The sequence below is a fragment of the Hyperoodon ampullatus genome, assembly GCF_949752795.1.
Source record: "Hyperoodon ampullatus genome assembly, chromosome: 5".
Lineage (NCBI taxonomy): Eukaryota > Metazoa > Chordata > Mammalia > Artiodactyla > Ziphiidae > Hyperoodon > Hyperoodon ampullatus.
Window position 1 is genome coordinate 8,991,144 of NC_136918.1, and position 10,312 is coordinate 9,001,455.

The 10,312-nt window shown below is 36.6% G+C and overlaps 1 protein-coding gene across 2 annotated transcripts in view; it reads right to left on the reverse strand.

Moving 5' to 3' along the window:
• The window catches only part of TFDP2 (transcription factor Dp-2), a 132,509-nt gene extending 124,368 nt beyond the window's left edge, over positions 1-8,141 (reverse strand). For both annotated transcript variants that reach the window (XM_079704664.1, XM_079704663.1), the window contains exons 1-2: positions 8,070-8,141; positions 6-72 (exon numbers count right to left, since the gene is read on the reverse strand). In XM_079704664.1, coding sequence (XP_079560790.1) covers positions 6-72; positions 8,070-8,084 — 82 coding nt within the window. In that variant the 5' untranslated portion in view covers positions 8,085-8,141. The remainder of the gene's footprint in view (positions 1-5; positions 73-8,069) is intronic.
• Positions 8,142-10,312: the final 2,171 nt, after the last annotated feature.

The following is a 10,312-nucleotide window of genomic DNA, read 5'->3' on the forward strand; positions in this document are numbered from 1 at the left end:
CTTACCTTTTGTTGGACTGAGATTCTGATCTATAAATCCTCTTAATTCTGCATTTGTAGAAGTCAAACCAACCTGAATAAAATAGTTTAAAAAATTATACATAGGATCTTAAATAATATGTGATCACTTAATAAGCTATTATTAATAACCTTCCACCAGAGGTCCATATCAAATATTATACATTGTCACATAAAGATGAGTTAATGATATCAACTATAGGAGCTGGATTAAAACATTGTCATTTTGCTTGAAATGGGAAAAATAATGCACTGTCCAGATCAAGATAAAAATTAATGAAATAATGTTACTTATGAGCAGATGTGAGATCTATAGATTTTACTGACAGTTTTTTTGAAAGCAAGTAATCTGGCAACCATGAAGTTGCCAAAAGATATACCAAAATTCCACCCTCATTGCTGCCCTTAATTTTTACTGTTCACAATCACTGCATATAATGCTTTTAAACATTATGACATGTAATGGACCAAATAAAGAACATTAATACCACAATGCAGACATGAGGTCCACTGGCCTTGGGTTCATCCTGCAGTTCATCAAGCCCACTATGTGTATGGCCGTGGTCAAGTCACACAAGCTCTCTATACCTCGGTCTCCTCGCCCATAAATTAGAGGCCGCTGAAGGTGCTTACCAATTCAGGTTGTTAGAAAGATTAAGAAAAAGAATTCATGTAAAGCACAGGGCTTGGCACAAAGTGCTCAATCCATTTTAATGTTCATTACTGTTTGTAAGATACTTGAGGGACTACCTAAAGCAAGTGTGTTTATAAATTCTCCTTTAGACAATATATTTCTTTTAATGTGATGTCTACTGGACTACTTGGAATCATAAGCTGAATATGGTAGTATCATCAAGCGGAGTTTTAAAATTTCATTATAGATAGAGCCAGCAGGAAAAAACCCTCTATTTTTAAAAACTTGTCACAAAGCAAGTATTCAATAAATGGTTCTACTATTACTACTGTATTATTGTTTTAATCCTTGTAGATTTGTAACCTTGAAACATCCATGCTAATTTGGCACCCCAAACATCCTCTCAAAGTACTAACACACTGAAAGGATTTTTAGGCACACAGAGCTCTGTAAGTTTATATCTGTGTACTTGCTTTATGTTTTTAAACTATCCACTGCTTTAACACTGTATATTCTTCAAAACCACTTATTTGATACTTTATAATTTCATAATATAAGAACTAATTATTTCATTATTTGGGAATTCAGACGTTCTACTAATAGCTATTTCTTTTTTTCAAGAGATGCTACCAGAAATATTTCTACATATCGCTCACATCATAGAAAAGTAATTCTGATGCAAACCTATGTCTGGCATCTAATGTGAAATTTTTATGGAAGCGGCTGAAGACAGAGGCATCTAAAACATAGCCTCTTAATTCTATGTAGATAATGGTGCAGATCCTTAATCCTGTCTAGCTTCTTGTAAGTATTCTATTAGAAGTAACGTAAACCTTTTGCAACACAATTTCCAACAAAAATACCACCGCGTGGATTTCCAGGGTTGCTCGCAAATACTAACGTTAAGCGTTCAATTTGTAAATGCCGAGAGTTTACTGTGGCGTCACTAACATGCCTCTCCTCTTTAAGCTCTTCTACTACAAAAAAAGGGAAAGGCGAAATTTCTGTTGGTGCCCTGCTGTAAACAGAAAGCAAAGAAGGCAAAGACAGCCTTTAATATATTCCATGCTTAATACAATGTGATTATTTAATACATGTATTACAATAACTTCAAAAGTATCAGTTTATACCTTTTTGTTATTATACAAAGATAACGGCAAAAACCTCAACCAAAACCACATACTCACAGTCGAGAGTTCAGTTACTGGATTACTGTTACATTTAAACACCTGCTGTTACTGTTCAACTTTTGCTACTTGTAAGTGAAGTAGCAAACGAATTTGGAAACGTTTTAAGCAGCTGTACACCTGCACGTTAGTGAACAACAGGTTATATACCCCAAAAAGATAAAAGTCAATTGTAAATCAATAGTGTGTGTAATTTTGGTCTCATGGATGGAGGGGAGGTGTTTGTATTCAGAGCTTAAATAAATACTACTAAAATTTATCTAATTAAAACTTTAAAATGTATTAATATCTGCTTTCATAAACACTGTATAGTTTAAAGATTCAAAGAAAAAGTAGATTTGCAAGTAGAAAAAGTTGGGTAGGAAAGGCATTTAAAAATATTAGCTATTCTTTCTTTATTCTGTCTATTTAAAAAGGATCTTTCTATATAATGTTTCTCAGATCAAGAGAAAAAAGTAAACTAATTTTATGTAAAATTTTTCATCTAATAAGATCCTGAGAAAAGTTTTCTATCAGGATATTCAAACACCGTGTTGCATACTGTAAGCAGTCACTAAATGTCTACTGAATAAAAAATATCCAAAGCCCAAATGTTAAGTCAAACGATATTCCCCAATAACAGCATTATAATTTCACCGATCTTTAACATTTCAGATTGATATAACTGAAAGATTCAAAGCGAGATGGTCTGTGATCAAAGTTCAGCTCTACCATTCATTCACAAGCAAGGGGTTCTTGGAACAGTCACTGCAAAATGAGGATGACCATACACATGTGTACAACAAACTCAGCTCTTTAGACCAAATTAAATAATTATGTGAACATGTTTGTTAATGGCAAAGCAATATTCAAGTTTGGGTCGTTAATTCAAAGGGCAATGGCTTTACTACTTCAACACTGACCTAGACAATTCATAAGAGAGACACAAATGACTGATAAACACAGAGAATACCAATTTGACCTAACTAGCAATTAGAGAAATGTAGTAAATTACATACCATTTTTTTGCTGATTAGATTGACCAAGATGAGAAAGAAAATAAAGGGAAATGGCACTCTCATACACCACTGGTGAATACGTAAATTGGTGTAATCTTTCTGAAATGCAATTTAGCAATATGAATCAAGAGTCCAAAAAGTACATACTCTTTGGGCCAGTAATTTCATAAGACTTTTGTTTCATGGAAATAAGCCAATGAGTAAACAAAAATAAAAGTTAAAAAAAGAGAAAAAATGGAAATAACAGCTAATATTAGGAAACTAGTGTAATGTCCATAGAATAGATAGCATAAAAGAGCCATTTAAAACGTTATAGAGTTATCAAGACAAGAAAAGGTTTCCATCATAGAGACTAAGCTAAATAGTAGGTTACAAAACAGTCTGGCCTCATTTTTATTAAAAAAATATATACATAGATTTTGGTATATATGTATATACCAGATGTGTTCTTAGGCAGAATTTTGCTGATAATCTCTAGGCTAGTTTCTTTTCTTTATCTGTACTTTCTATTTTTTCTGTAATGAGTATTATGGCTTACATATTGTTAAAAGATTCTTTGACAAGGCAAAAAATTACACCTCAAATTATCTTTCAAATTCTTTATTGCATACTAAGTGAACTTAAGTGAGAACACATCTCCATTTTTGGTCTAGAAGAGTATCACTGGATACTAGATACTACCTGATAACAATTTTATCCCAGATACAATGAATATATGCCAGCTCTGCAGAACTTCCTTTTGCAAAATGAAACATCCCACATTCCATGCAGTTCTGGTAGGGCTGTTCATCTTAGAGCCTCAAATGTGCTATGACAATAGGAGTGGACCCATGCATGACCCACAGTGAAGCAGCAAACCCATTATGGTACCCTACTTCCTTCTCTACTTGTCTAAGCGTGTGGGCCAAGCAGAGTCAACCAAAGCTCCTCCATGGAATTTGAAATATAAATGCTAAAAAAGAAAAGTTCCCTCTCTTCTTCTGAGATAAGCATTATGAGGCCAATGTAGGCTATTATGCCACCATATAGAGCCAAGAGTTGGAAAAAGGGAGGCAGAACCCTGATGCCCATCATTTCCCTGAACCCGGTTGTATTTGAAGCCAGAGTACTCCAGACTTTTCAGTTATGCCAATCAACACATTCCACATTTTGCCTTAAGTGATTCTGGATAGGGTTTCTAACACCTGCAACCATAAGAGACCTAGGATGGCATGGCTGAGGCAAAACTAACGTTTCACAAAAAACTGTTCTCATAAGAGAAATGCAAAATGAGAAACAGAAACTGAAGATGCAACTATTTGAACATATGTTTAATAATGCTTCCATAGGGCTTCCCTGGTGGCGCAGTGGTGGAGAGCCCGCCTGCCGATGCAGGGGACGCGGGTTTGAGCCCCGGTCCGGGAAGATCCCACATGCCGCGGAGCGGCTGGGCCCGTGAGCCATGGCTGCTGAGCCTGCGCGTCCGGAGCCTGTGCTCCGCAACGGGAGAGGCCACAACAGTGAGAGGCCTGCGTACCGCAAAAAAAAAAAAAAAAAGGCTTCCATAAAACCTGGGAAATCTCTTCTATATGTAAGAGTCACTTTTCAGCGGCCTGTGACACAATTATCACTCCCCGCCCTTCCTGAAACACTGTCTTCACTTGGCGTCCACATCATCAGGGTAACGTTCTTTCCTTCCTTGTCCATTCCTTCAGTGTCCTCTGCTGCCTCTCCTCCTCCCCAACTGTTGGAGATTCCCTGCGTTCAGACCTTGGTCCTTACGTATTCTCTAGCCATGCATGAACTATATAATCTCATGGAATCATACTGCTTTAAAATAATCAATCTAATATGAAATGACTCCAAAATTTTTATATCCAAGCCCCAAGCTTTCCCCTGAGCTCCAGAGTCATTATTAATCATTATATTAACTGCCTGGTCAATATCTCCACCTGGATGTTTTCATGTCCCTCGACTTTAATATATTCAAAACAAGTTTTGAGTTTGCCACAAAATCCTGCACTTGCCCAGGGGTTCCTCTTCTCATTAAACCGCAAAGGCACTTACCCAGTTACACTAGCCGAATGCTGAGAAATCTTTAACTTCTTCCCTGTCCCCATATCCTAATTACTCAATAAGTCCTGGTGGCTGTCCCTTCAAATACATCCTAGATTCAACCACTTTCCCCATCTCTAATATCACTACCCCAGCTCAAGTCACCATACTCTGATGTCTGAACTACTGGGACAAGTACCAAATGAGTCCCCCACTTCTACTATGCCCCTCTTCAGTCTATTCACTCAGCAGCCAGAACAAGCTTTTGAAAATGCTAAGTCAGGACATGAAACCATCCTCAAAACCTCCAACAGCTCCCCACTGACATTTAAAACACACGCTGCTCACCCCAGTGTTTGAGGCTCCCCATGACCTGGATCCTCCCACTCTCCCCGGCTTAATTACTCTGTTCTGTCTTATCAACTGGTCCTTTGCTGCTCTTTGAACAACCTCACTTTCTCCTGCCTCTACCTGGAATGCTCTTTCCCCAGATATTCACATGGCTGGCTCCTTCTTCTTGCACTGAGACTGAAGAGCATTCTTCTGTCTAAACATCATTTCCTTAAAGAGGACTCTTCTGAACACCTCGTTGAAAGAGACCTCCCTCATCGCTGTCACTTTCTCTTCTCTTACCCTGTTTTATTTTTCTTCGTAACAGTTATCGTTACCTGACATTATATATTTACCATCTTCTCTCACTACACTATAAACCCCAAGAAGGTAGGAGCCCGGAAGAGCGTCAGACACATCTATTTGTTGGAGAGAGATGGGGAGGGGGGAGATGAGAATGAGTTGTTCATGGCATTGTAAACTGGTATGAGCCTTCCAGTAAGTACCTCGACAAAATATATTAAAAGTCACAAAAATGTTCTTATCTATTGCAGAATGGCTAGTGAACTTGATTAGATGTTTAGCCTATTTCAATTCTTTCCCACATGCTTCAGCCCAGTCTGAGGCCTGACCTCTCCATGTCCCCAGCTCCAGGGAATCAGAAGAAGGTCAGCTCATGACATAGCCCTTTCCCCCTACGTTGCTGTAGCAGAAAGAGAAACTGTTTGCATACTCTTTGATTACTTCCAAATACACAAACGAAGTAATGGGAGAATAGTTACCACTGGTTCAAATGCTTTGTTACTTTAGGGAAACAACTTTTAATATAGCAAACTGTACATATGGCTAGGAAGATTTAAGGTACATTTTTAAGCCAAAATATACTCGCTAGTTGAATGTTAATTAACCATCTTGTTGCTCAGGATAACTTTTACATTCTCTTTTTTCTAGTGGAGAGAAAATCCAGGAAATATCCTGGAAGAAAATTCCCAATACACAGACTAAAACTTTGCTTCTTCTTTTCCCCAGACAGCACTTAAACGAATATATACAAGAGCCATAGGTTAAAACAGACTACTCTTAATGGATAAAGAAGATGTGGTACATATACCACACGAACGAAATGAAATTGGGTCAGTTGTAGAGACGTGGATGGACCTAGAGACTGTCATACAGAGTAAGACAGAAAGCGAAAAACAAATATCATATATTAACCCATATATGTGGAATCTAGAAAAATGGTACAGATGGACCAGTTTGCAAGGCAGAAATAGAGACACAGATGTAGAGAACAAACGTATGGACACCAAGGGGGGAAAGCTGGAACTGGAAGATTGGGATTGACATATATACACTAATATGTATAAAACAGATAACTAATGAGAACCCGCTGTATAGCACAGGGAACTCAACACCACTTCACTGTACAGCAGAAACTAACACAACACTGTAAAACAAATGTACGCCAATGAAAAAAAATTTTTTAAAGCACACTACTCCTGATAAGTTATGCTAAAAAATTAATTAGATGATAATGAACCAAAGTCTATATCTGCTTATAGCTACCCATGTGTGTTAAAAGCAAGGTCAATAGTGGGAAAATAGAGATAAGTAATCAGGGTGTTTTTTTGGTTTGGGGCTGTTTTTTGTTTGTTTGTTTGTTTTTGATGCTCTTCTTTAAATGTATAATGGGTAGTATCTGGAACTGTCTGGCTCACAAGATCTTTTTATACAATGTAACACTTGCCTCTGGTCACAATTATCCAAACTACTAGCAGATATCAGGCTGGAGTAATGCCAGAGGTCCTTCCCAGGGAGTCTGAAATTAGAGCTGACACAGGCAGACAGGATTTGTCAGGCTGCCTGCCCCCATTTCCTTCACCCCTCTCCCTCTCTCTCTCTCTCTCTCTCTGAATAGGCTGGTACTGTAACAAGTAGATCAAGATGCTGACTGAGAACTGAGGAAGATGATTTGCAGAGAGACACAGAGTAATGAAGCCAATGCACAGAAACAAATAGAGATGACAAATGGAAACCAAATACTGCTTCGATTCCTGGTAGATTTCAAGTTTCTGGACCCAGATCTTTCTGAGGACCCACTAAATTCCTCCTCTTGAATTCCCTGAGACATCCGGTATCTTTATAATAAATTCCCTTTTTGTTTAAGGTAGTCCAAGCTGGTTTCTGTTACCCGTAATCAAATATTCCAACATAATCTGGGAACAGTAATTATAATAAATTATTTCCCTATATGTTGTAGTATTTCTTTTCTGGCATAATCCTTCACCATGACTGGAAATAAATCCATTGATACAGGGTGATAATAAGAATGTAACTTGAAAGGAAGTAGATTCAGAAATGAGAGCCTTAAGCAAAAGAAAAACAGAAATAACTTCTCCAAAAAAACTAAGTCTCATGTTCCCTCAGAAATCATCTCATGGAGGACAGCAAGCTTCTTCTGAACAACATCTGACTGTACACATTTCCAAGAGTAAATCCAAAAGAAAAAATGTGAGCCAAAGAAAACAGTGATTTTTCTCAATAATGCCAAGTAAGTCTCCAGCAAGCACCAAAACAAATTTATCACAGCACACAAAACAGGAGGGGTGGGGGAGTGGGAAACTTTCTGGAGATCGCAATTTTGCAGCTGTTGAGATGGAGCAACCTGGCAGCAATTTGCAATGGTCATGACAGCACAATATTCAACAGTGTTAAAGTTTACTATCTCATTCTTTGCAGGAACAAAAACAGTGATAAACTAATGCCGGTAAACTGAATTTCATTAATCAGAATGGCAAAGAAAATATGCATACGAAAAAGTACAACTCATTTTTTAAATACGTACATTTAAAAATTTACAAATACTTACATTTTTTGCCGTCATGTCAAATTGTATTCAATTTAAAATTCTGTAAAGCCATTAAAAAACAAACAAAAAAAAAACAAAACAAAAAACTTCGTCTTCAATATTCTTTAAAAGAACATCCTGTTAAAAGGAAAAAAGGGAATAATAATGTAATAATAATAATAAGCAACATTTATGTCATATTTACTATGAGGCATGCATTGTTCTTTAAATTTTCTAAATTAACCCTCACAACAACACTGTGAGATATGTACCATTCTGTCATTTTCCAGATAAAAATTGAGATTTAGAGATGTTAAATAATTTGACCAAACCAACTCAGCTAAGAAGTGACAAAGACTGGGCTTTGAAATATTATACCATGCTGTTTTAGATAATCCATTGAAAGCAACACCAGGGCTTCTTGGAGAAACAGCCAATTCCAGCACTGGGCAGGTAATGTATAAGATAAACCTAGAACATTGTATTGTACCTAAAGTAAGTATGGGCTCGAAAAATGATGGAGACATATCAAAAGTATACAGGAGCCAGCTTAAAGGGTCGACAACTTAAGCCAGCTTAAAGGGGCAATTAAGCACCTAAGTATATACTGATAGCAACAGACTGTAACAGATTCTAAACCCATTAAATAATAATCCAGGAGTCCATACTGACAGAAACAAATAACAAGGAGGAAGGGAAAGCTCTTCTTTGCAATACAATGCCAACTAATATGTATAAAGAAATGAAGCAGTTAGAAAACTACCAATTTGTAAACACTATGATATTAATGGATTGGGCAAGAATCACCAAAGATGCTAAAACTAGTAGATGAAAGTTGGTGAGCAAAAGGATATTTACATAGTCTTGAAATATTTCCCTACAAAATACCTCTTAATTCAAATTTTACAGTGCAGAAACCTGGCACATACCACTTCATGCAAGGTGATCAAAGCTACCAAATGACAACCAACAACGAGACAAACCAACATCATGCATCTCCTCAAGTGCACTGCAATGGATACAGTATCACTTCTGAGGTATTTCCCAAAATGTATAATCTAAATCTAATCATGAGGCAGCAACTGAGAAATTCAAATTGAGAGACATTCTATGAAATAATGGCCTGAGCTCTTTAAAAAATATTAGTATCATGAAAGACAAAGGAGGCTTAACGAAACAGTCCAGATTTTAAAAGACTAAAGTCATATGAAAATTAAATTTAATGTGTGATCCCGGACTGGATTCTGAACCACAAAAAATAATTGCTATGAAGACCAAGGGCAATTGGAGAAATCAAAACATGGTCCACAGGCTAGATAACTGTATTGTTTCATTTCTTGCTTTTGATCAGAGGATTGTGCTCTTTTTTTAAGTAAATGTCCTCATTCTTAGAAAAAATATACCAAAATATTTAGTAGTGAAAGGGTATGATAGGAGCTACTTACTTTCAAATGATGAAAAACATATATAATCTCTATATATGGAGAAAGTGGGAGTGATAAAGCATATGTGGCAAAATGTTGACAATTGGTGAATCTGGGTGAAGGGTACTCAGGAGGTCTCTGCCCTATTTCTGCAACTTTTATTTTAAAATTATTTCAAAATTAAAACTTTTATAAGACATTCAAGGGGAAGGATAAAATAAAATTTCACTTCAAAAAGGCCATAAATAATAGGGGCTTAAAGAAATGGAGGCTCCATATGTCCGCCTTCTATGTTAGAATTTGAATCTACAAGTCAAACTGTTGGGGGTTGGGGGGGTGGGGAGATGTTCTTACTTTTCAGTAAAGCAATGTAATTTTTCAATGATAAAGAAAACATATATTTAAAAACCCAAGCAAGACCTGAACTATGACTGTGATTTTTGCTTTCCCACCGTAGCTGCAGATTTGTTCACGTCTGTCATGACCTAATATGAAAATCAAGTTCCTACACTGGAACTGCTTCACATTTATCAGTTATTTGTTATATCCTCTTCAGTGTTACAAATATGACGTAAATAATAAAGCACAAGTTCCTGACATCCCATTCACCGAACTACCTGACATATTCAAACTAAGGAATTTAAGGCTAAAATGTAAGTATTGCATTTTGAAGATTAATATTTTAAGCAAGTTTGATTTAATATAGCTACATAAAACTCTGTAGCTAACAGATATGAAACATCTCTTTAAGCACAGACTTACAAAATTTGTCCACATACAAAATCACCAACGGAGTAGCAACAAATTTCAGAGACAATATTATACAGATTATGGTCTCTG